The following is a 24,783-nucleotide window of genomic DNA, read 5'->3' as shown; positions in this document are numbered from 1 at the left end:
CTGAAGTAACCTAAACTTTGCTCAGATGTCTCCGTGCTAAAAAGCTGCAAACTGTGCTAGAACACTTTGGAAGTATTCAGTTTATCTTCTCCAAACCCCAGGACTGCAGCCGCTCCTGCTTGCCAAAATCCACAGAGCCAGCATCTATTGTGACTTTTTTCTGTGCTGAATACTTCTTTATGGAGACTTAAAAGGGCATCTTTGAGCTTCTTAGATGGAGCTTGAATCCCCTCTTGCCCTGCCAAGCCTTGCTGACTGGTGTGGTACCTCTTTTCTGTCTCCCACAGGATTGCTTACAGCCACTGAGTATGCAGGCCCTGCCTGCGCAACCCGAGTCACTGTGCATTGTGGAGATGGGTGGCACAGAGAAGCAGGACGAGCTGGGGGAGAGGGGCTCCATTGGCTTTCTGTACCTGAACATTGGACTGCAGGTGAGAGGTGCCTGCCTGGTTCTGACAGGCGTGTCTTAGTCAGCTTTCGCTTGAAAGATGGATTGCTGTGATAGCCTTGTCATCACGCGGCATGACACAAAGCCTGGCTGTTCCCTCTTTGTTACAACATGCCTAAGAACTATGACTGGGGAATTCACTGCGTGACTTAGCAGAGGTGCAAGTTTTCCCATACATTCCTGGACTTAAGACTAGTCAAACGTCAGCGTATTGTCCCAAACTTCATGTAGGACAAATTGTGATTTTCCCCTTCCAGAAAGAGGGCATATTCTAAAAATACTTACTGGGTGAAATGTTGTTGGGCAGTTCTTTAAAAACTGCCTGTAGGACAGAGTAGCAAAGAAACTGCCCACAGCTGCAGGCTCTGCTCTAATAACTCTGCTGTTGCAGAGCTTTTTGTTGCATCCAGTACTGAGTCTTTGATCTTTGACCAAAAAATGTTGTTTTGACCATTCAACATGTGGTAAAAATAACCAGAGCAGTCTAGGTTCTTCCACATGCCTCGAGTTTGAAGTCGCAGTGCCAGCTCTTCTTAAGTAGCATGAGTTTTTGGGTAAATACTTTGTACCAAGAGGGATTAGGATCTGGAATCAGCCCTCGGGTTTTTATTGTGCATGTGATGTACCAAACTTCTTGGTCTGTTCTTTGGGTTTTTTACTCAGGGGGCAGGGGGTGGGGTGTGTTTGTTTTACAGTAATTCCGTTCTGCCCCTCAGGAGTGTGCTTTTTTAGTATTAAGAGCCAGTTTAGATACAGCGTGATTCTAGAAGAGAATTGTACTGGAAGCTAGGAAAACAAACACCAAATTCCTCAGAAATTGCCTCTGTTGTTTTGAATAATGGCTGTAGCTCCTTATTTCTTATCTGCAATACTGATCTAACTTTCTGGTTTGCTAATGTCAAGAATGGTGTGCTGCTGCGAACTGTCCTGGATCCTGTTACTGGCGATCTTTCTGATACCAGGACCAGATACCTTGGCTCGCGACCTGTGAAGCTCTTCCGAGTTCGAATGCAAGGCCAAGAGGCGGTAAGTGAGGCGAGCTCTCAGAGGGGTGCAGATCCAGTCTCCAGATGCAGCATTCCAGTTTTCCTTATTGGTGGGCAGGGTGGGGAAGCATCCTTGCAGCACAGCAGGACCTTCTGGATGAGGGTGGGAAGTAGAATGACTTCATTATGGAGCTGCCTGGCTCGCAGCTTGCTCTTTCACAAATACCCTTGTTCTTATCGGTATTCCCCTTACTTTTAAGGAAGTAATGTATAGTCCTGCCCTACCCTCTTTGAATTAGGACTCATCTGACCCATCGGCTGCGTTTGCAGTGTGTCTGAAAAGCTCTGAGCAGATTCTTGGGCTTGGAGGCACTGAAAAACCTCATCTTACCTGCCTTAGCACACAGGGACGAGAAGAGCCCTGTGCAGAAATCTTAGCCCTTGACTGCTTGGTGCAGTGGATGGTCGTCATCTCCTGTGCGTGTTGAGAATGGCAGCTGTCCAGCCCCTGGCTGAGCCATGCATGGTTCAAAGGAAGTATTTGCAGGATTTGGCATAGAGGGAAGAAAGTGTTTCATCTGAAGTGCCATTTCCAGCCCTTCTTATGTGGCACTGGGGAGATCAGCCACCCCCTGCTTGACTCATTTTTGGATGACACCTTCAGAGTTGAGAAATCTTGCTGGTCAGCGTAGGGGGCTGAATCTGGGAATCTGAGCTCTGCTTTCGTGTTGTGGTACACTGGGTGAATCTCAGCTTGCTCCTGCCAGCTGTAACTTGGAGATGAGGTGCTTTGCAGCTCTAGCAGAGAATGCTTAGAGAATAAGCTGAGTACTTTTCTTCTTTGAGACCAGTCTTGGTTCCTTGTCTCTTAATACGGGGAGGAAAAACATCCTGGTTATGGCCAGTCAGTGATGGGCTTGGAGTAGCCAGTGAGTGTTTGGATGTAATCACAGCGTTTGTCACACAGGCAGAAAGTAAGGTTGCACTAGAGTTGATGTAGCCAAATTTATAAAGCTGAAGAGTTTAAAAGTCCATCTGCTTCCTTTGTTTCCGTTAACTTGATTAAAAATAGGCTACTGATTATTTTAAGTAAATTTAACTTAAAGTGCTACATTGTGACAAAGCAGTTAATACTTATTTTCAAAGACGTGTTCCCAGTAGAACCGGCTATTGTTTAAAAAAAAAAACCCAAAGAGGTTGAAGTATTTGTTGATCTTGGCTTTTACAGATAAGTGTTTATTGCACCTCAGTTTGAGTATTTGTTGTCTTGATAGTGCTTTAAAGTTCCTCTTTGTGCCATGCGCAATTTTCAGATAAAACTATCTCTTGAAAGCAGGCAGTATCTCCAAAGGTATGCTGTAAGCTGGATGGAGTCCACCCACAAGAATTCAGTTGTTCTAGTGGGTGAGAGTCCGGCACTACATTCATATTGCAAGAAGTGAGCTCGCCTCCATCCCCAGACCTAATAAATTTGTTGTCTGTCTTTCCCAGGTGCTGGCCATGTCAAGCCGTTCCTGGCTCAGTTATTCCTATCAGTCACGCTTCCACCTGACTCCCTTGTCTTACGAGACACTGGAGTTTGCCTCTGGTTTTGCTTCTGAGCAGTGCCCAGAGGGCATTGTAGCCATCTCCACAAACACACTGAGGTAAGAACTGGTGGGGGAAAACAAAGACCTGGTGAATTCTCACTAGGCGTTCAAAAGGAAAGAGGCAAAGTGTAAGGGGTTTTTGAGGTTATTTGATTAAGGATGACAATTTGTTAGAAACACTTGGATGGGTTTCAGAAAACAAACAGAATACAAGGATAGTTATGTTGTCAAAAAAAAATAGGATGTGCTTCTCCGTTTTGTACTTTCTTTAAATAATAAGTGTAATTCAAGTTTATCCTTACATTCTCCGATTCTTAGAGAGGAGGGAAGCTTTTCATAAATGCGACCCTGTTGTGTATTAGGATCTTGTGGTTTGTGATCTGAATTGGCTGCTTTGCAGAAAATAAGCCACGTTATTTAAGAAATCAGAGGCATGACAGGGATGTATTGCCTTTTTAAAGTTCAGTTTGGATATTAAAAAGATAAAATAATAGGGGAACACAAGTTCAGGAGCTCTGTTTTGTGCACTTGAACAGGCACTTTTTTCATATCTGTCCTCACTGAAGTATTACACCATTCACTGCTTTTAAAGGATTCATTCTTTCTGGAGAGACTTGTGGTTTTTAGCCACCAAATGCCAGCAGAACTGGCATTTCAGCTGGCAAGTCACAGGAAGAAAGACTTGGCATTGCGTTTTTTGTACTCTCTTGAACTGTGTCACGTTTAGATTCAGATGATGTGTTCCCCAAATGTGCGCTTTCCCTCTTCCATGTGCTCTTTGTTCCTCTTGGAATAGACTTGCTTCAGCACCACAGGAGCCTGTCCAAAAGGGACAGGCACTCGGAATGTACCCTGGGACAGTGAGAGCCCTCAAGTCAAGGACCCCGTGGTGGAGAGCACACCTATCCCACAGCATAAGCTCCCATTTAGGGCGCTAGTTTTGCCCTCCTCCCTGGAGCTGTTTGCTTGTTGCTGTCTGGCCTGAGAAAGGTGCCACTTGTCTCCAGCACTAGCTGGTATCACAGACATAAAGTTCAACTCCAGTTGCTCTCTTCAGTTGCTTTCAGACCTTGTTTAACACACGTCACGTCTTTGTCCCTCAGGATTTTGGCACTGGAGAAGCTGGGGGCAGTCTTCAACCAGGTTGCCTTCCCATTGCAGTACACACCCCGAAAATTTGTCATTCACCCAGAGAGCAACAACCTGATTATCATCGAGACAGACCACAACGCTTACACCGAGGCCACCAAGGCACAGAGGAAGCAGCAGATGGCCGAGGTAATTGGGGTGGAGGACAGGTACACACTGCCGTTCCCCAGAGGGGACTTCTGCAGCTGGAAGTCCTTCCTGCTCACTAGTTCCCAGCTGCCAAGTTTTTGTGCTCAGTGTGAATGCCGAGGCTGAAGGGAGCAAAGATCTGCCTCAAAATGCAAATTTAATCAGAATATACTACTTCCCAGTGCTCATTTCTTTGCATATTATTATGGCAGGCTTTAAGAACCATGTATTGGAGAACAGTCTTGCTTATGTAAGGCCATTCTCTGGGTTTTCTGTAGCTGCTTAAGGATGTTTGGATATCAGTGGGTTATTTTCTTCTCAATGTTGTTTCCAGAGTTGTTGATTTGGAGAAATAGCTCCCCTAGACATCTGCCTCTTGGGCAGAGCAGAGCTGGCGCTGCTGTGCTCTGAGCTGTAGAGGCTTCCTTGGGAATAAGCTCAGGTTGGGTGGAAGCTTTGGGATTTGGTGGCTTTTGTATCTTCGCAGGCAGTACCTTGCCCTGGAATCCCTGGGCTTAGGGGAAACGGGGAGGCTCTGTTCAACGTAGAGGACCAGCATGTCTGGAAAGGAAATCCACTGAGCTGTTGTTTTCTCCTGTCCTTTAATATGCCATAGGAAATGGTGGAGGCTGCGGGGGAAGATGAGAGGGAGCTGGCTGCAGAGATGGCTGCAGCCTTTCTGAACGAGAATCTTCCCGAGTCCATCTTTGGTGCTCCCAAGGCAGGCAACGGACAGTGGGCTTCTGTTATCAGGGTGATGAATCCCATCCAGGGAAATACGTTAGATCTGGTCCAGCTAGAGCAGAACGAAGCTGCCTTCAGGTAAGAAGCAGTGCCGGATGCAGCAAGAGTTTCTGCTTCTGATGAGTCTTACGTGGTTTTTTTTTCTTTTTTTTTCCTTATTTTGCTCAGCTGTTACTGCATTGAAGTCCAGATGCAGCGTGTTATCAATACTGGCTTGAAATTGCAGAAGTGATTCCCACACGCTTAAAGCTTTTGTCTTACCTTTCCTTTTCTTCCCACCCTGATGTGTCTGCATGTGACACTAAGAGCTGGTGCTCCAGCTGTGTTTGTTGAACCCCAGTGCTTAAAGAACAACACAGGGATGTACATGATAGATGAGAGAGCGAGGAACAAGAGAATGTGCTATCTCTCACTTCCCGTTCTCATCCAGATAAACTGGGCATAGATTAAATGGAAAGGAAGTGTTAGAGGGACTGGAGGGGAAAACCAACACAATAACCACGAAGAATAGCGAGTGCCTCAGCAGGTGAAGTGGGGTTAGGTCATGCTAGTCTGAAAGGCTGACTCTGTCCTGTTTTGTCCAGGATTCCCAGCCTAGTTCAGCTGGGCACCGGGAAGGAAATAACACTGGAAGATGAGTGAAGTTATATGTACCTGTCCAAATTGGAACAGCCTTTGAAAAACAACTTTCAGTAGAGCTTTGCATAATGCTAGGCAGTGTCCAGGCTGTGAAAGTGTAAAACCAAGGCTTTGGGCTTATGTGACAACTGGAGCACATCTTTTTATACGGGAAATGTGGAAGAATGAAGGAATTGGCCTTAAAGATTTCTGCAGGGAGGAAAAATGCCCTCTGAAAATGAAATGTTGGTGTTGGAAGGGCTGGCTCCCAAATCTCTGCCTGGCTGGATGCAGGTTCTGCTGTTGGGGAATCCAGTCCATGTGCGCAGCATTGGTTTGTGTCGCGATCACGCTGATCTCCTGGCGTGTCTTGTGTCTCCCCAGTGTGGCTGTGTGCCGGTTCTCCAACACTGGTGATGAGTGGTACGTGCTCGTGGGAGTCGCGAAGGACCTGATTCTGAACCCGCGCTCGGTTGCTGGGGGATTTGTCTACACGTACAAGCTGGTGAATAGCGGTGAGAAGCTGGAGTTTCTGCACAAGGTGAGAGGGATGACCGGGTCATACACAGGCAGAGTGTTGGAATAGCTGTCATTTCACCCTCGGTGCTGTAGTGGTAGTTGCAGTATTCAGTGAATCCTGGGCCAGATCGTCATGCTGATGTTAAAGACTGGAAGCAGCCTCAGAGAAAATAAGCTGCTGCCTCCAAAATCACTTGGGACATCTTTTGCAGAGCTGAGAATTGAACACAGATCTCCTGAGAGATCTGTGTCCCAGTCATTTGCCTTAGCTATAGTTTTATCCATGCAATTGGTAAATGGGAAAGGAGCAGGGGTTTTTATGGCCTCATTGGGGAAAGGAGAGAAACAGCTCTGTTTCGTTTTTGGAATATGAACTCGGAGAGCTGCTGCGAGTGCTTGTTTACAAGGCTAATTCATACTTGGGTCACTTGAGCCCTGGTGCTCAGGCTCTCCGTCCTTGGCTGGCCACGTGGAGCTGGTGTGAGCTGTCCTTTTTTTCTCTGATGCTGTTTTGGTTGCAAGTAGAAATAATTAGTCACTTAGTGACTGACTTGCTTGACAGGCCTCTGGGGCTTTAGCGAGAGTTTCACCAGAACTCTGAATACAAAATTGAAAACAATTTTAAAACAAAATTCTGTTCTCCTTCCCACATGCTTCCAGCATGGCTGAGATTTGAGCAGATGAGCACGTGGAAAGGAATGTTGTGGCTTATTCACTTCCTACGGTCCTGATGCAGTGAGTGGGTTCTGTCCTGGACCAGGGCCTTTTCTGGTGCTGCTGAACACCCACTTGGAAGTTGACAGAGCTGGTGATGTGAAATAACTTCTAGCCAGTGCAACCAAGCTCTCTATGTGTTCCCATTCTCTCCTGTGGCTGGTACTTTTGGATTGATGAGTGGTAGGAGATTTTTCAGCCCTGTCTGAGTAACTGGAATTGTGGGCACACTGTAATTGTTCAGATTTAACACTTCTTCAGTGGCAGCTTCAGAGCGTCTGTGGCAGATGGCTGAATTAGATTCATGCCTTTGTTTTAAAAACAATCTGGGTGGCTTTAGGCAAAGTATAAAGTCTTTCTGTTGGGTATAAATCAAAACTAAGATCTGAAGCAGCAAGATCCTTGTTTTCTGCTGCCTGCCCAGTGTGGGACTCTTACAGCAGTCCTACGCTTTGGTTAAGGTGCGCTGCCACACAGTGTGTTGTCTGTGTAGTACCCAGACTGTTAGCACCGTGTGTGATACGTGCTGCTGTCGAAAGGCGTACAGAGAACTGACCTTTTGCTCCTCACGTAGAAAAGATTGCAACTAGCCTTTTATGTTGGAAGCCTTGGCGCAGGCCAGTGAGCTTCAGCCAGACCGTCAGCTGAATCCATTCTGAAGCTTGGTGTAGGGTTAGCTCTGTTAATGGGGGTCTCACCATCTTCCTTTTCCCTCTCTAGACCCCTGTGGAGGAGGTTCCTGCAGCCATTGCTCCGTTCCAAGGTAGAGTCTTAATTGGAGTTGGAAAGCTCTTGCGTGTATATGACCTGGGCAAGAAGAAACTGCTTCGGAAGTGTGAGAATAAGGTACTGGCTTTTGTTCGTGACCAGAGCCGATAACTTGGAGTGAGTGATGCTTTGCAACAGGAGTGAAACAAGGGTTTAGCTGCTACTCCAGCCCAAGTGTGTCTGTGCCTTGCTGGTGTGCGCTGGTGCGCCTATCTAGAGGAGTGTTGGCAGCGCTGGCTGGACTGGGCTGTTGTGCTGCCCCTCTGCACCCTGAGCACACATTGCTTTCCCGTTGCCGTTCAGATAGCAGTGTTGCAGGTTCCTCTTTGTACCAGCTCAATGCAGGCTGCTAATGGACACATGCAAGAGTTTCACAGGCCTGTACAGACCATGCCTTTGGCCATCGGCTGCGAATGTGGGAGATCTTATCCGGATACGAAAGAGCAACTACTGGAAATGCATCCTTAGGCTAGGTGACCAGCATGCTGGGGACAGAAACTGGAGGGTGCATATGAGCACCTCTTCAGGTCCCCAGAATCTCAAAAATGGGATTTTCTACTTGTAGATGGTCCTTGCTGAGCATCTCTGGTGCTTTAGGAAAAGAAGTTGCAGAGCATGGTTTTCTAACTCTTAATTGCCTGCTCCCCCCTCTCTCGTGCAGGCTGCAGAAGCTGTGCTAGTTGCTCACTTCTGCACAAAGGAACTCCAGCAAGCTCACAGGCAAACTGGGAACTTGTAGGGGAACATATTTTTGTGTGTATTGGGTGGTTGGTTGGTTGTGAGTTTTGGGTTTTGTTTTTTTTTTTCCTAAAATATGACTCGCATGAAAAATTGAAGCTTTCCTTCTTGGTGGTCTCATGACCACAGTAGTGAGGGGATGCTGAAGCGATGCCTGCTTGCAGAACTGTCCCTGACATCCCAGTTCATAGGCTCACCAGCAGTGCCTGTTTCTCTGGATGTTACTCATATTCAGCAGGCTGAGAATGATGTGTGGTGGGTGCTAGGTTGCAAGGTCCTGTGTTGACAGCATATTTAGATTGGGTTATACTCCCCTGTTTGAAGCACTCGGGTTTTGTCCTTTCTCTCTCAAAAGCACATTGCCAACTACATCTGTGGGATCCAAACCATTGGACACAGAGTGATTGTTTCAGACGTTCAAGAGAGTTTCATCTGGGTGCGCTACAAAAGGAATGAGAACCAGCTCATCATCTTTGCTGATGACACTTATCCCCGGTGGGTCACTACAGCAACTCTCCTGGATTATGACACTGTGGCTGGAGCAGACAAATTTGGCAACATCTGCGTGGTGAGTGTGCCTCGGAGAAATCGGGGCTTTTTTGTATGCGACATTTTTCCTTAAAACATCCATGATTTGTTTTAAAAGAATGAGAATCTGTGCTTAGCTGGAGACAACGCCCTGTACCATTCACTTGTTTTTACAGTGTGACTAGCTGTCCTCATAGCAGTCGACTGCAGTTTGTCAGCTCGTTAATTAAAGCAAACGAGTTAAAGCATCAGCAGGTCAAAAAACACATTTCTGAAGCGTTCAATAACTTGTGTTGAAATTGCCCCAAAGCTTGCTGTGAATAATCCTTGCAGCAAAGCTTGTGACTGTGAAAGGGCCCATGAGAACTTGTGTCGGGGTTATCGCTCTTACTTTCCCTGGCTGAACCTCACTGCTGGCATTTCACTTTCTCTGTCACTTCCTCTCAGAAGTTGGCTTTGTCAGTGCTGACACTTCCCCACTTGGCTGCATTTCAGCAGGGGAGGAGGAGGTCTTTCTGCCAGAGCTTTGATCTCTTTCTGAAGCGTGCTCTGGTGCTTTGGAGTGCAGAGTTCAGCAAGTGTCAGCCACTGCGCCTGCAGGATTTGGCCAACACACGCAAATCAATCCTCTTTGGTTTTCCTTCCCCGCATCCATCAAACCATGTCCTTAGCGGGAACCACCTTCACGCTGTTTTGACCATACCTCCCAGGATGATCTGCGGGTGCCAGGCCAGGCGCAGGCCGGTCGTGAGGTCCCTGCCCGTGTTTGTGTGTGACAGGCCGTCGGTCCTGACAACACAGTTGTCATTTAACTCTGAAGGCCTTGCTGGAGGGGTGAATGGATGGTTTTCCTGTAACTGTAAAGTGATTCTTGTAGAGTCCACAAACGCAGCCTTTCAGAGAGCACAAGGATTCTCCAGAGATAATATACTGCTTCTCTGCAGCTTGTTGATTCTCTCTTCCTCTTTCAACGCAGGTGAGATTGCCTCCCAACACCAATGATGAGGTAGATGAGGATCCCACAGGCAACAAAGCTCTCTGGGACAGGGGGCTTCTTAATGGAGCATCGCAGAAGGTAATGCTTCATTGGAGGCACGTCATTATTGTGGGAAAAGAATATGCTGCTTTTCTGTGAAGTCCTCTGCAGCGTGGTCCAGGAGATGTTTTGGCAGTTCTGCTCCCACACATTCACCGTGCTGTGGGTGATCGGCTTTCGCTGTCACTGGGAGCCAAATTCAGTTTCTGACATGACGGCTGACGCCTGTTCAGTGATGTTTGATTGAAGCAGCACACTCGTTTTCTATTCCTGCCTTCCCTCATTACTTGCATCCCTTTGTCCAGCTCGAGAGCGTAATTCAGCGGCGTGCTGCGTTTTGCCAGCTGGTCAGAGGTGGAAGGCAGTTGCTCTTTAGAAAGGTGTTTCAGAGCTAGCAGGTGGCTCAACTTACGCGACTTTATTTTCACAAGACTTTTGATGCTTTTATATAAGCTAAAGGAAAAACATCTCTGCGGTTCACTTCCAGGCTGAAGTGATCATGAATTATCACGTGGGAGAGACAGTGCTTTCCTTGCAGAAGACCACGCTGATCCCGGGAGGCTCCGAGTCACTCGTCTATACCACCTTATCGGGAGGGATAGGGATCCTGGTCCCTTTTACTTCCCACGAGGTAAGCAAGCCCCGTCACTATGGTGCAGAGTTGCTACTTTTCTGTGCGCTGGTCCCCAGCCAGCGTTTTCATGTGCTGCATCCCTGGAGGGTAACTGGGGCTCTGCGCTGGTGAGGGGGTGACTGTGACCTTGGCTGCCGTGCGCAGGGCCGCTCTGTCAGAGCCTGGTGACGGCAGCGCTTCAGCCAGCACAGCAGCACCTGGCTGACGGCTGTCACCTTGCCTTGCCGGTCGCATTGACGTGTAGCCAACTGTTCTCTTATCCATTCTTCATCTTCCCAGGATCACGACTTCTTCCAGCATGTGGAAATGCACTTAAGGTCTGAGCACCCTCCTCTCTGTGGACGAGACCATCTCAGTTTCCGCTCCTACTACTTCCCAGTGAAGGTAGGGCTGAGTATTTAGGATCAGCTGGGTCATGGGGGTGCAAAGACTTGCTCTGGGACACAGAGCTGCTCCGAGGCGTGGCAGAAGCATGCTGTTGCTGTTCGGTGGGGAAGGCTGGGGCGACGTAAACTGCAGCTGGTGTAGCGACTGTAGCAGGAACTGACGCTGGCTCTCAAATAGCACTCTGTAAGGAGAGCAGTACTTGGCACTTAGGACTGTGTCTGTTTTGGTTTCTTAACCCTTGTATCAAGCCCTCTGAGGGTTGGCCTTGAGACCCAAGCCCAGAGCTGCTCTTGGTGTGCTTCTCTACTTCCCCCAGCATCTCCTTTTTCCGTCCAGAGAAGCAGCATTACGTAGCTGTTTGCGTGGCTGGGTCAGACTGCGTATTGCATGGGGGATACATTATTTCCACCAGCACTGGAAAGGGAAATCTCATAAGAAACGCTTGTTCCTGCCTATTTCTGCTTTTGAGGAGCTGTGTTTGAAGATGTCAGCTACTAAATGCTGTGACCAGAAGGGTCCAGAGTACTGGACCAGGGTGAGCATATGGTGACTACAATTGGAGTAACATGTGGAGTGCCAGTCAGAACGCTGCCCGAGCGCAGAGGGTGTTCTTGTTCTTGCTGAGCTTGGGGCTGATCTGCAGCGTGCACAGTCTCGGAGACATTTCACGTCTGACTGCAGATGCCCTTCACCCATCTCTCGGCAGCTTTCCGAGCACAGTGCTTGGACCCGGGTTGGCTCCGTCTTCCCTTCCCTTGTGCGGTTCTTCAGCTGCACCCAAGCTTTTGGGGTTTCTTCTTTGTTAACCAAGCTGGCCAGTACTTAATTTGATGCTAACTGCTGCTGTTCAGCAGATGACGTCACCGAGCATGGTCTTGTTTCCAGGACCGGATTAAGAAGCTTCTGGGAACAAACTGTTGCTGTTTTTCCCCATTTAGGCAGGGGTCAGTGCCTCTGTGTTGTGTCGATTCAGTGCTCTCCTCTTGCCCCTCCAGAATGTGATCGATGGGGACCTGTGTGAGCAGTTCAACTCCATGGAGCCTAACAAACAGAAAAATGTGGCCGAAGAACTGGACCGGACCCCGCCCGAGGTGTCCAAGAAGCTGGAAGACATCCGCACGCGCTACGCCTTCTGAGCGGCAGCTGGCAGGAGCAGAGCTTCTCGCTGGGCTCCTACGGACGGTCTTCCAAGCACAGTTGGGAGGAGGAATGTGTGCTTTTTTTTTTTTTTTCCCCTTTTTAAATATTGGTTTGCTCTTGGTTTATGTTTCAAGGTAACGTGACTCCAGTAAATGCAGTATCAGATATTAGGTCTCCCAACACATCCCGCTGCTCATGTGAAGGCTCCCGACAATTCTGGCTTCCAGCCGGAGAGATTCCCTCTCGGGGTGGGGGGGGTGCCCAAGGAAGGGCGCAGACTTGACCCCCTTTAGGACGGGGGAGCCCGAGGGTGTCTTGTGCTGGCCTTTTAGGGCAAATCCAACCGAGCTGTTGTAGGATGGATGAAGTGGGTTTTGCAATTTCCCAGCTTTTTGGAAAAGGAAATGGCTGCGGTGTGACTCAGGGTTACCAGGCTCCTCTCAGTAGTCAGTGGCGGGAAGCTCTGGGCTTCCACCAGCCCTGGGAGCAGCCAGAGGGAAGCCTGGCTGCGTGGAGGCCGTAACTGTCACACTTGTCTCAAATGTTTTCTTCTGAATTGCAAGGGGTTTTTGGACTCACCATTTCTGACTGTTTTCCCTGTAAATAGAGTTTTGTACACTGTTGGCTCTTGGGGGTGGGGAAGAGCGAGGCCTGAGTCTGGGACTTGATTTGTTTCATAATAACTTTGGCAAGAGCGGTGTCTCCAAGCTGACTGTGAGCAGCACATGAAGAATAAAAGCCTGTTTTTTAACTACTCTGCCTCTGGGGCTCCTCTCCTTTGCAGCAGCTGTTGCTGACCTGGCGGCAGCAGGAGGGGTGGAGGAGGAGTACCGAAACGTGCCCACCCTCAGCCCTGTGCCCTGCCTGCTTGCTGGAGCTGTGCTGCAGCCCCCATGTGTTGGCCTGTGGGCCCCTCTCTGCCCCCCTGCCCTGCCTGCAGCTGGCCCTGAGCCCGGCAGCGCGTGCTGCAGCCAGAGCTACTGCTCTCCAGCGCTGGTCTGGTCTGGTATGTGGAGAAAGGGGTCTTCTCCCCCAGCTACTGTTTCTCTAGCCCTTCCAGGGCGTGGCTGCAGCTCAAGCCTCCGTTCTGTTGCTCTCCGCAGCAGCGGCAGCTCTGGCAGGAGCAGCTGGCTGCCAGGACAGCTCGGGGAAGGTGTTGCTGCCCGCACGCTGGCTGTGAAGGCTCGCAGCCGGAGCTCACTGTGCAGCCCGTGCTTCCTGGCCTTGTCCCCAGCCTCAGCTTTGGTCCCCAGCTTATCCCCGCTGGTGGGTCTGTCCCAGCGGAGCTGGAGCCCTCCCTTTATCTGTTGTATCCTGTGAACGGCCTGGCCCCCTCCAAAAAGCCAGTGGCCCCTGGCCCTGTGATGCACTTGCACCGAACGGCTGGCATGTTCCTCCTCGTGTGCTGCGTGTGGTGAGGATGAACACGCACCCTCGTACCCTGTCCTTTTGCACCCTTCTTTCCACTCTCCCGCTTCAGCTTGTTCCTGCGGGACGCCACGGGCAGGGGCTTAACCCAGGGCTGCACCCTTCGGCTCTCCTGTGGCACCCAACCACCGCTGCTTGCCGCGGGGGTGAAGGGCTTTGTGCTCCCTGCCCGGCAGCGGCTGCCTCTAGCTGAACGTGGAGGGTGTGTCGTGATGTGGGGTGCTCATCCCCTGCTCCCTGCCTTCCCCATCCCCTTGTCCCCTCCCCTGCAGGGTGATGCCCACTCTGGAGCAGGGAGTGCTTCCAGGAGAGCTCCAGCAGAACTTCCTGTGGGGTGTGTTGGAAATCCCTACGGATGAAATCTCACCGGGGGAGCTCAAACTGGTTTGAAGGACAAGGTTTTGCCTCCTTGGCCAGGCCTGGGTAAATAAACTGCACAAGGGAAAGCCTGGGAGGGGAGTAGGTGGGCTGCACCGGGAGCCCCCAGACCCCCTTTGTCTGGGGGGTTCCAACCTGGGACCCCACCAGCCTCTGTGAGGTGGAGCTGCAGGGGGCCGGGCTCCTGCTGACGTGTGGGAGCAAAGCTCCCGGGGCCGGGGCTGTGCAGCGGGTGCTGTTTGCCTTGGGCTGGCACCAGCGGTGATTTCCAGCCCGGCGCAGCCAAGGAGGGCAAACCGCCTCCAGCACCGTGCTGCGTGCTTTCCCTTCGCCTCCTCGCCCCATCCCGCCTGCCAAGCTGATGACTACGTGGGCAGGGAATGCTATTAAATGGCTTCCTCTAACGCCTGCAGCGGGCAAAATCCCTGCAGGCACCGAAGCGAGGAGCTGGACCAGCTCCTTCCCCGGCTCGGGAAGATGCTGGAGCATCTTTCCTCCAGCCCGGAGCCGCGAGGACGGTGAGGGCTGTGCCCAGGAGCAGGCCGGGGCCGGGAGGAAGCTTGGCAGGAGACCGGCCGTGGCCCTGACACTGTGCCAGGGGAATCCCAGCGCGCTCTCTGTGCACGCAGAAGTGCATTCCTTCCCACGCGTTTCCCGGGGAGCACTGACCTGCTCTTTGATAGCCGGTTTCTCTCGCTGACCCCTCAGATGCCCGGCAGCCCCGAGCACAGAGGCAGCCGGCTCTCCCAAGGCCCTTTTTTGGGGTGGAGGGAGGACAGTGTCCTGACCCCCTCATCCCCTGCTGCTGGCAAGGGTTTGGCCCCAAAGCATCCAGAGGAACCAGCATGGGCTTGGGGCTGAGGGAGTGGGAGTTCTGCTGGAATGAGGGATCCCCAACACCCCCGGGGAGCATGCGGGCACCCCACTGGATTGGGTGAGCACCCCAGGGGCTGGCCTAGCGCCCTGAGGAGTGGGGTAGGGGGCCACTCAGGTGGGCTAGCTGAGCATCCCAAGGAACACTTGAGTGGGCTAGCTGAGCACCCTGGGGACACCCAAGGGGGCTAGCTGAGCAACACAGGGACGTACGGGTGGTCTGGGTGAGCACCCCGGGGACACTCAAGTGGGTTAACTGAGCACCCTGGGGACACCTGAGTGGGCTAACCAAGCACCCCGGGGACACTTGAGTGGGCTGGCTGAGCATCCCAAGGACACTCAAGTGGGCTAGCTGAGCACTCTAGGGACACCCGAGTGGCCTGGTTAAGCATTCCAGGGACACGTGGGTGGGCTGGCTGAGCACCCTGGGGACAGCTGAGTGACCAACTAAGCATCCTCGGGACAGGCGGGTGGGCTGGCTGAGCACCCCGGGGACACCCGAGTGGGCTGGCTGAGCACCCCGGGGACAGCTGAGTGGCCAGCCAAGCATCCCGGGGACACGCGGGTGGGCTGGCTGAACACCCCGGGGACTCCCGGCCGGGCCACCCGAGCACCCGCGGCGGGGCCGGGCCGGGCCGTGCGGGGCGGGCGCTCGGTCCCCGCTCCCCGCCCGGCCCCCGGCAGCCGCCCCGCCCGCTCCCCGCTCTGCCGCCCCCCCCACGCCCGCCTGCCGGGAAACGCGGGCCCGGCCCCGCCACCGCCGCCGCCGCCGCCGCCACCCGTGGGGGACACGCGTCCCGCAGCCGGCGGCCCCGCGCGCCGCGCCAGGTGGGTCCGCGGGCGCCTCGCGCGTGGGGGGCGCGGGGAGCGGGGCGTGGAGGGGGGACGCGGGCTGGTCACGCACGGCCCTGCGCGGGGACACGGCCCGGCCGCGTTTGCGTGGGGAGATGGCGCGGGGTTATGGCACACGAGATCCCTTCGCATGGGGACGCGGGGTGGGGACACGGCGTGGGGACACGGCGTGGGGACACAGCATGGCCCCCCTTTCCGTGGGGACACGGCGTGGGGACACAGGAGGGGTCCCTTTTGTGCTGGGACATGGCACGGCCCCTGCCACGCCGTGCTGGTACATAACACACCCCTCTTCGCGTGGGGGCGTGCTGTGGGGACACGGCGCAGGGACACATTGTGGCCCCTGCCCGTGGGGTGACAATGTGGGGACATGGTGCAGCCCCCTTCACATGGGCTTGGGGACACGACATGTCCCCCTCTGCGTGGGGACGCAGGGTGGGGGTGGCCTGGCGTCTTTGCCGGCCCCGTTTCCCAGCGCTCCTTCGCCGAGCTCCTGCTGAGGCCGCACAAACTCATTGCTGGGATAACAGTGCTGGGCTGTCCCCCTCCGCATCCCCCCTACCCCCGGAAATCCTCGGGGGCGGAGCTGGGGGAAGCCCTGACAGCCTGGGAGTGGAGGCCGTGCCTTCACAGCTCTAGGGCCACCCGCAGCCCCCCACGGCCACCCGGGTCTCCTGTGGGGCCCTCCCTGTCCCCCAGCCCCGGGGACATGGAGCGGGTGCCCTCCCTGGGGGCTGCAGCTGGGGTTCTCTCCCTCCCCCAACCCCCCCACCCCCCAGATCCCCTCTTGCAGTGCAGGGAGGGGGGGGTCCCATGCCCCTGCCCCTCGAAGCGCAGCCCTGTGATGACCCTGCAACCTGCCGCTCCCCCCCGCAGCCAGCCCACGAGGAGCAACCAGCCGGGACGGCCAGTGAGGGGGACTGACCCCCCATCCATGGCAGGGGGCAACAGCCTGGGGCTACTGGAGAGCAGCACCCACCCCTCATCCCCCCGCCACGTGCGCCGCCGCCCTACAGGCTCCCGGCGACCTCCGGCCATGTAGGTGCCACCTGGGGCCCCGCTGACGGCCGCCGTCACCATGCAGCAGGGCTACGCAGCCGTCCTGTGTGAGTCCAGTGTGGGGACAGCCTCGGTGGTCACCCCAATGGGTGTCCCCAGGGTGGGGCAGGGGGTGGCGGGGGGATGAGGGCACTGAGGCCTCTTTCTTTCGGCTGCCCAGGTGTCCTGGCTGTGCTGGGGCTGGACGCCGCCGCGCCGGGCGAATGCGAGCTCACCCGCCTGCTCCAGGACAAGCTGCAGTACGAGATGCGCCTGCGGTACATGGTAACCCCGGACTTGGGGGGAGTGAGGTGGGAGGGGGACACACGTGGCATTGCAGGGTCCAGGTTTGCTGTGGGGAGCACGTGGGACGGCAGCACCCACTGCCTCCACAGTGACCGGGTGCTGGCGGGATGTGTTTTGTTTTTTTTTTTTTTGTGTTTTTTTTTTTTTTTTCTTTTTTACTGGGGGAAACTTGTGCCAAACTGGTGCCAGAGCTGGTGCGTCTTCAGGGGTGTTGGCCACATCCAAGGGTTTTTTCCACCGGTTCTCTGGCATCATGCCAAGGCCAGCAGGGACGTCCCCGCCGCTTTGCTACCAGCCCCTGTGCTCCTCTCCACTTTTCCAGAAGCACTACTTCCCGCTCGACTACACCGTCCAGGTCCAGTACGAAGAGGTGCTGAGGCCGTCCAATGTCACCCGCCTGGTAAGACCATGGTGGGAGCTGCTCCAGAGACCTGTGCGGGGTTTGGGGGTCCACATGGGTCTCACCCAGGGCACCCTCTCTCCTACAGCGCAACGGGACAGTGTCGGAGGCGGCACTGCGGTACCTCTGGTTCCACGTCAGCTCCCAGGCCGTGCTGCGGATCCGCGAGGTGCTGCCGGAGAAGCACCCATCCTGGCGGTACACGCAGGAGCTGGGCCAGCTCTTCGACGCCCTGGGCAAGGAGTACAGCCGGTACCGGCAGGTGGGGAGACCCCCGGCCCGCGCTGGCCCCCAGCTCATGACACGCAGTGGGCGAAGATGTGACGCCTGTGCGCCTACAGGGCGCGTGGGACGAGTCACCTGTGGGTCTGGTGGGAGGGCTGGCGTGGGCAGGCTGCGGGGGGGGGGGTGGGGGGGGGGGGTGGGGGGGTGCAGAGGATGGCACCCTGCTGGGTGCGGGGCCGTGGGGCCGGGCTGCGGAGCGTTGCACATCTGGCATTGGTGGTTCAGTGGTAGAATTCTCGCCTGCCACGCGGGAGGCCCGGGTTCGATTCCCGGCCAATGCAACAGCACTTTTTCTTGCCCGCAACCCCCCGGGGGCCTGGGGAGGGGCAAAGGGACTGGAGCGGGGGTCCTGAAGAGGGTGACAACTTTTAAATTAAGCCCGGCGGCGGTACCTTGCTGCAGGCCCTGCCTCTCCTCCAGAGCCTCTGCAGCCTTGGTGGAAGTGCTGCAGCCCGGAAGCAGCTGCGTTTGAGTGCTGCGGGGGGGTGGGCTGTCACAGCTGGGTCTCCGGGGTGAACCCGAAGTGTGGCTGGGTTGTCCTGTGCCATGGGGCAGGTTGTAGAGCCCGTCTGAGGTCTTTCCGTTCTGTTGTTAACTCTGAAGGCTAATGACAACTCCCCCTTGCAGCAGGTGGTGTGGGAGGCAGCAGGAAGAGTCACTGCTATGGCTGGAGCCTCCATTTCTGGGGGGGGGTCCATAGCCGGCAGTGCCTGTCCCTGCTGCTGCCACCTTGCTGAGTGCCGGGCCGTGGGGCAGGGCTGTGGAGTGCCCCACATCTGGCATTGGTGGTTCAGTGGTAGAATTCTCGCCTGCCACGCGGGAGGCCCGGGTTCGATTCCCGGCCAATGCAGCAGCTGCAGCTTTTGCACCCGGGTGTTCTGAGGGGGAACTCAGGGGCTGCTGGGGCGCCCAAGGTTGCTCCCTTGGGCACCAGCACCCCTTGGTGACCCCCGTGGGGCTGTGGGAGGGAGCTGCCCAGGGGGCTTGGTGGCCGGTAGGGGCACTAGGGGGGTGTTTATGATTGTCCCTGACTGAGGGACAGTGGAGGACTCAGTTTGGTGGCTTTGAGGGTCCTGGCTTGGAGGCAGTATGTCACCCTGGCTCTCAGTGGCAGTGAGGGTCAGTGGATGGGCAGCAGTTAGGGTCCTTGGTGTGGTGGCAGTGAGGGGCCCTGGCCCAGGGCAATGGGGGCTACTGGGGGCTGGGAGGTGCTGCTGCACCTAAGAGGCGGCTGGGTTTGGGTGATGGGTGCGGGTGGGCTGTCACAGCTGGGTCTCCAGAGTGAACAGAAAGCATATCTGGATTGTCCTGTGCCATGGGGCAGGTTTTGCAGCCCCTCCATGGAGAGAGTGAGCTTTGCTTGGTCTTTTTGGCAGTGTTAACTCTGAAGGCTAATGACAACCCCCAATTTGCCAGAGGTGATGTGCGAGGCAGCATGAAGAGGTGCTTCCATCAGTTCTGATGCTGGGCTTCCCTCTCTCTGGAGGGGGGTTCACAGCCCTGTCCCTGCTGCTGCCACCCTGCTAGGTACAGGGCCGTGGGGCCGGGCTGTAGGGTGCCCTACAGCTGGCATTGGTGGTTCAGTGGTAGAATTCTCGCCTGCCACGCGGGAGGCCCGGGTTCGATTCCCGGCCAATGCAACAGCTGTCATGGCTTTTGCACCCTGGTGTCCCTTGGAGGGGACTTCGGGGGCTGCTGGGGCGCCCTTGGGGGGCCCAGGGTTGCTCCCTTGGGCACCCTGGGTACCCTCGGACCTGTCCGGGTGCCTCCATGTGGGTGCAGGATCCGGATGGGACCGTTCCTGACTCCGGGGGGCTGTTGCAGGGGAGCTTCCAGGGGGCTTGGTGGCAGTGAGTGTCCATCTCTTGGTGGGGTGAAGGTCCCTGTCCCAGGGCAGTGGGAGCTGAGAGGAGCCGCTGCAGCCAACAGGCAGCTGCTTTTGGGTGCTGGGTGTGGGTGGGCTGTCACAGCTGGGTCTCCAGGGTGAACCCGAAGCGTGGCTGGGTTGTCCTGTGCCATGGGGCAGGTTGTAGAGCCCCTCTGAGGTCTTTCCATTCTGTTGTTAACTCTGAAGGCTAATGACAACTCCTCCTTGCGGAGGTGGTGTGGGAGGCAGCAAAAAGAGGAGCTGCCATGGCTGGAGCCCACCTCTTTTGGGGGGGGGTCCACAGCCGGCAGTGCCTGACCCTGCTGCTGCCACCTTGCTGAGTGTGGGGCCGTGGGGCAGGGCTGTGGAGTGCCCCACATCTGGCATTGGTGGTTCAGTGGTAGAATTCTCGCCTGCCACGCGGGAGGCCCGGGTTCGATTCCCGGCCAATGCAGCAGCTGCAGCTTTTGCACCCTGGTGTCCCTTGTGGGGTGGGGGGGAGGCATCTTGGTGACTCCGGGTGTCACCTGCAGACCGACGTGGAGGCGGTGGTGGCCGACCTGGTGAAGCTACTGCACAGCGCAGGCACCGAGAGCCGGAGGAAGGCCGTGCGCCCCAAGGCGCTGCTGGACAACTGCCTCAAGGTCATGCGGATGCTCTACGGGGCACCCTGTAAGTGGGGATGGGGTGAGGGGGGAAGTACCGCGTGAGGGGGTCCCTTCCCACCCGGTGACACCTGTCCTCTCTGCCCAGGTCGGTGGGAGTCCACCTAACGCCGCAGAAGACCCCTAGCTCGACGCCTTCTCCTTGCCCTGGAGCCTGGGATGCTGCCTCTGCCCCCCGCCCCCAGCAGAGCCCCTTGAGGGCCGTCCCCCAGGAAGGTGCAAGGGGCAAATCCCTCCGGGACCAAACACCCACCCCCTCCGTCCAGGACTGTACTTGGCCATGGGGTCGGCCCCATCCGAAAAGCCAGGCAGGGGTGTGGGCTCTGGGGGGGGGCTCGGACGCAGCCCCCTGCAGCGGGGCGGAGGCCATCGCCCGCTTCCTCTCCGTTCGTGGTTTTTTTTTTTTTACTTTTCCCCTCAGCTTTCGTTAAACACCAGGTAATTCTCTAGCGCTCGGCTTCCAACCGGGTCCTGGGAGCTCCCAGCCTTACCCGAAATAAAGGAGCGGCAGAGAGACCCCCCCCTCCGGCTGCCTCATCCTTGCTTTGTGGAGCGATACTCGCCCCGACGCAGGGACCCCCCCACGCCCCCCCCCCACCCCGAGCCGTCGCCTCCCGAGCCGCCCCCATCAGCCCCGGCGAGAAAACATCTGGATTTGTTTGTTGTGCTTGGCGACGCCGTGCAGGCGGCTTGCCGGGGGCTGGGGCGGGGGGAGGAGGGGGTGTTGCTGGCCGGCTGCCTCCCTTCTTCCTATCCCAGTTAATTAACTTAATCAGCTATTACAGCCCTTAATCGGTCTGTTCCTGGCTGCGGACTGCTTGGGATTAAGAGTCCGTGAGAGCGTGCAGGTGAGGCTGCGGTGTGAGCGGATGCACTGCCGCCTTCCTCCTCCTTCTCCTCCTCACGCCTAGCGATCATTCACCTTTCTATAAAACCCTCACGGAGCTCGGATCAAGCCCACCAGCTGTGATCCACTGCTTGACAAACTGGAGGGACCCCCCCTCGCCCACCCCTGCTAGCATATGGGGTGGTCCAGGGTCTCACGTGGGGCTGCCCAAGCCCCCCCCCCCCGCCCCGGGACCAAGCTCCCACCTCCTGCTCCCTCAAGCGTGGGAACGGTCCCACCACGGTCCTCCGCAGTGGGAAAAAAAAAAAAAAACGAAGCTGCCCCAGCAAAATGACCCTGTCTGGGCTTCCCAGAGCAGCCCCACAGCGACCAGCTGGGCTTGGGGCGCGCCACAGCCCTGCGTTTCCAGCCCAAGTGCCCACTTGAGATGTTGTGACATTCTTGTTATTATTTTTCCGATCCCTCTTTCGAAGGATGGCTTCAAAAATGTCAACGGAGAGCGGAAATGCGCTCGCATGATGGGGAATGGGAGCCTGTTTGCAATATCTGGAGATGTCCCGTGAAATGGAGTAGGTGCAGGGAGGGTCAGCCCAGGGCCAGGTGCTACGGTCCCAAAAGATGTCCCTAGGGATGTGCTAGGGCTTGGAAGAGGCTCCTGCTGTGAAAGCCCCAGCTGCTGGAAAACGGAGAGCCTGCGCTGAAAAGAAAATTCCCATCAGCATCCTCGGGCCGGCTGGTTTCGGGGCAGCCAGGGTCAGCAGGGCAAGAGCTGGGCTTTGGTGAGGATGGCCCATTCCCACTGTTTCAGGGCTGTCTAGGGTGCCCCTGGGCCACCAACCAGCGTGGCTTGTGGCCGCAGAGCAGGGCCATGGATCCCTCTGTCCCCTGGCAGAGCCTTGCATCAGGATGCAGGACTGCACTTGGAGCATCCTTTCCTCTGCTTCCCCGGCCCAACGCAGCATCCCTGGGCAGGGAGGCGGCGACACCCAGCTCTCACCCCACAGAACCAGAACGAGCCTGGAAATAGCAACTGATTAATTTTACTGAGCTCTGTGGGTGGGCGCCGCTCTCACCAGGGCAGTCTCTGCCCTCTCCAGTCCCAGAAGGTGCCGTTGCTGGTGGCTGAGAGCCCGGCCAGCAGACGCAGGACGCCTTGCACGCTCTCCTCCACCGTCACCGGGCCCTCAAAAGCATGGGGGGAAAAAAAAATCAGCTAAAACCCCTTCCCAGCACCCCAGCCCCAGGAGCAGTGGGATGCCAGGCTCGGAGAAGCTGGAGATACCTCAGCAGCCATGGGATGCAGCTTTGCACAAATGAATCGTCCCTAATTTGGGTGCCCTAAGGATGGAGGTTGATTTTACGGTTCCTAATTAACAAGGGACTCCCTCTGCAAGGCAGCGTGGGGAGAAGCCACGGCTACGCTGCAAGCGGCTGCTGGGCTCCAGCTTCACCTGCCCCCCCTTGGCAGGAGCTGAGGAGAAGCCGAATTTGGGCTGACCGCGGCCCCGGGGTGCTGGGGAGGCCGAGCGCGGGGCCGGAGTGCCCTCTGCTGACACGGGATCGGGATGGGAAATGAAATCGTAAAACTGGGAGGGAACCGGATGGTTTAGGGGCAGAGCTTGGAACTGGTCCTTTGCTGCGGTGATGCGGGGTGGGGGGTGGGGGGTGGGCAAAGGAAGGAAGGGGTGTCTGTGGGAAGGGGTGTCCCAGGAAGGCGTGCCCCAGGAAGGGATGTCCTGGGAAGGGGTGTCTGTGGGACTTGCACCTCCCGCCACTCACCGTCCCCTGTCCCGAGGGAGGTGTCACACAGCCGGGGTCCACGGACACGCAGAGGATCCCGCTGCCCCCGTACTCCAGGGCCAGGCACTTGGTGAGCATGTTCAGCGCAGCCTGGGGACACAGCCACCACAGCCACTGTCACGGGTGGCACTGCCACGGCTGGGGGAGGTGACACCCCAGGTCCTCCCGTCTTCCCGGGGCTACCTTGCTGCAGCGGTAGCTGATGTCCTGCCTCTCCTCCCACGCTTCCACCACCTCGATGGAGCCCAGGACGCTGGAGATGTTGACGATGGCAGCTCTGCTGCAGCTCATCCCGTGCTGCTCTTTGGCCTCGGCCGCCTCCTTCAGCAGGGGCAGGAACGCCTGGGGGGAACAGGCATCATCATCCTCCTCCTCCTCCTCCTCTTCCTACCCTCTCCCAACCCCCAGCATTTGCAGAAGGGGTGCTGGTGGCCTGACCTGGCTGGTCTGCAGGGGCCCGATGGTGTTGGTGGCGTAGAGGAGGGTCATGTTCTCCGCTGTCTCGGTGGCCAGTGTGCTGCGGCGCGTGGCGCCGGCGTTGTTGATCAGGAGGTTGAGGCCAGCGCTTCCCACCTTCTCCCGCACTTTCCCGACCGCCACCTTGATGCTGTTGGGGTCTGTCACATCTGCGAGGGGACAGGAGGGCTTGGGAGGGGGTCACGTCCCAGGCAAGAAGCACCTGGCCATGGAGCGTCCTCCTGTTCCCAGCAGCGACCCAGCTGGGCTGAGCCGAACCGAGGGACTCGCCTGCTCGGGTGCCATTTTCCGGAGCCACCCACGGGTGCCATTAAACCGCGAGAGGCTTCGTCCCCAGCACCTACCTAGAGGCAGGACCACGACGTTGGGGCTGCCCAAAGCCACCTCGTTGATTGCCTGCACGGAGAAGGTTGGGGGTGTCAGCGGGGGTGGCCCTGCTCCACGCCGGAGCGGGAACCAGGCATCCCTGTGTGCTGCGGCTGACGGGTTTCGACAAGCCCGGGCAGGAGGGAGATTTGGGGCAAGATGCTGCTCTCTGCGCCTGGCTGAGGCCTCAGTGGCGGCAAAGCTCCCCTCTGCCGGCAGTGATGCCCCCGGTGTGAGGGCTGCCAGACCACACCACTGCCCTGCCCCCCCCCGCCACGCATCCATATATGAGATGCAAAATAATTAAATATATAAAAATATAGGTGTTTTTCCATGGCATTTGCAGCGTGGGATGTTGATGCTCAGCCCCCCAAAGCCAAATAGGGGACAGCGGCACCACGAGTCACTGCGTTTTCCAGCCCATCCCGGGGCGGACCTCCCCCCCCCCCGCCATCCCCACCCTGACACCTTCCCTACCTTCCCTTGGGGGTCCAGGCAAGCGGCGAAGATGTGCTGGGGGGGGCTGGCCTGCTCCAGCAAGCCCTTCAGCAGTCCCAGGCCAAGCCCCCCATCACAGGCGGTGAGCAGGACGCTGCCTGCCCCCAGCCCCTCCATCCCCAGCGCTCACCCCAGCCGGTTGCGCCGCCCCGGCAAGGTTTGGCAATGGGGCTCGGGTAATCCGGGAGGCGTGGGTGCGGGTGCTGCTGGGATGGGTGGAGGTGGTGGTGGTGGGTGGGGGGGGTGCACCCCCCTGTCCTGGAGGGGATGGGGCAGAGGGGGGATGCTCCTCTGCACCCCAGGGGTCACCCATCATCTTGACCATGGGGCTGTGTCCCCCCACAGCACCCACTGCCCCCACAGCCATGAGCACCCGAAAGCGGTGACGGGACCCTCCCACCAGTTCCCCCATTACTGGGGTGACCCCCAGGGTACCACACACCCACAGGGCCGCAGGTTATTAATTACAGTACAACCTTTATTAATACTGGAATCTTCACAGTGCATTCGTTACTCGTAGCAGTGACTATGGAAATCGGAGGGAAAGAGGGGAATTACCACAAAAAAAAAATTAGA

At 56.2% G+C, this 24,783-nt stretch overlaps 3 protein-coding genes and 4 non-coding genes across 10 annotated transcripts in view; 6 read left to right on the top strand and 1 right to left on the bottom strand.

Moving 5' to 3' along the window:
* The window catches only part of SF3B3 (splicing factor 3b subunit 3), a 28,867-nt gene extending 15,986 nt beyond the window's left edge, over positions 1 to 12,881 (top strand). For all 3 annotated transcript variants that reach the window (XM_086758238.1, XM_086758239.1, XM_086758240.1), the window contains exons 15-26: positions 288 to 431; positions 1,352 to 1,474; positions 2,926 to 3,080; positions 4,127 to 4,301; positions 4,918 to 5,123; positions 6,048 to 6,204; positions 7,617 to 7,742; positions 8,758 to 8,970; positions 9,907 to 10,005; positions 10,454 to 10,597; positions 10,880 to 10,984; positions 11,983 to 12,881. In XM_086758238.1, the coding sequence (XP_086614364.1) occupies positions 288 to 431; positions 1,352 to 1,474; positions 2,926 to 3,080; positions 4,127 to 4,301; positions 4,918 to 5,123; positions 6,048 to 6,204; positions 7,617 to 7,742; positions 8,758 to 8,970; positions 9,907 to 10,005; positions 10,454 to 10,597; positions 10,880 to 10,984; positions 11,983 to 12,123 (1,788 nt within the window). In that variant the 3' untranslated portion in view covers positions 12,124 to 12,881. The remainder of the gene's footprint in view (positions 1 to 287; positions 432 to 1,351; positions 1,475 to 2,925; positions 3,081 to 4,126; positions 4,302 to 4,917; positions 5,124 to 6,047; positions 6,205 to 7,616; positions 7,743 to 8,757; positions 8,971 to 9,906; positions 10,006 to 10,453; positions 10,598 to 10,879; positions 10,985 to 11,982) is intronic.
* A 2,630-nt stretch (positions 12,882 to 15,511) lies between these two features.
* IL34 (interleukin 34) lies at positions 15,512 to 20,743 on the top strand. Of its 2 annotated transcripts, none has more exons than XM_086758137.1 (7): positions 15,512 to 15,634; positions 16,535 to 16,764; positions 16,878 to 16,981; positions 17,325 to 17,402; positions 17,491 to 17,664; positions 20,088 to 20,226; positions 20,308 to 20,743. In XM_086758137.1, the coding sequence occupies exons 2-7, from the start codon at positions 16,737 to 16,739 to the stop codon at positions 20,325 to 20,327; spliced, it is 543 nt and encodes a 180-aa protein (XP_086614263.1). In that variant the 5' UTR covers positions 15,512 to 15,634; positions 16,535 to 16,736; the 3' UTR covers positions 20,328 to 20,743. The 2 variants fall into 2 exon arrangements, with proteins under 2 accessions (XP_086614263.1, XP_086614264.1); XM_086758138.1 differs by having other exon boundaries at positions 15,567 to 15,634; positions 16,438 to 16,764.
* TRNAG-GCC (transfer RNA glycine (anticodon GCC)) lies at positions 17,898 to 17,968 on the top strand. The gene has a single exon. It is a non-coding gene; the product is annotated as a tRNA-Gly (tRNA).
* On the top strand, positions 18,467 to 18,537 carry TRNAG-GCC (transfer RNA glycine (anticodon GCC)). Its single transcript has one exon. It is a non-coding gene; the product is annotated as a tRNA-Gly (tRNA).
* TRNAG-GCC (transfer RNA glycine (anticodon GCC)) lies at positions 19,257 to 19,327 on the top strand. The gene has a single exon. It is a non-coding gene; the product is annotated as a tRNA-Gly (tRNA).
* TRNAG-GCC (transfer RNA glycine (anticodon GCC)) lies at positions 19,938 to 20,008 on the top strand. Its single transcript has one exon. It is a non-coding gene; the product is annotated as a tRNA-Gly (tRNA).
* Positions 20,744 to 22,092: 1,349 nt separating the features above from the next.
* Positions 22,093 to 24,339, bottom strand: LOC147599128 (uncharacterized). The gene is made up of 6 exons (XM_086758116.1): positions 24,187 to 24,339; positions 23,688 to 23,739; positions 23,305 to 23,492; positions 23,050 to 23,208; positions 22,846 to 22,956; positions 22,093 to 22,249 (listed from the first exon to the last, which is right to left on the bottom strand). The coding sequence occupies exons 1-6, from the start codon at positions 24,322 to 24,324 to the stop codon at positions 22,136 to 22,138; spliced, it is 762 nt and encodes a 253-aa protein (XP_086614242.1). The 5' UTR covers positions 24,325 to 24,339; the 3' UTR covers positions 22,093 to 22,135.
* Positions 24,340 to 24,783: the final 444 nt, after the last annotated feature.

Source organism: Chlamydotis macqueenii, chromosome 13 (assembly GCF_036417535.1).
Source record: "Chlamydotis macqueenii isolate bChlMac1 chromosome 13, bChlMac1.mat, whole genome shotgun sequence".
NCBI lineage: Eukaryota > Metazoa > Chordata > Aves > Otidiformes > Otididae > Chlamydotis > Chlamydotis macqueenii.
The sequence above is the reverse complement of the archived record's forward strand: the minus strand, read 5'-3'. Positions and strand labels throughout refer to the sequence as shown.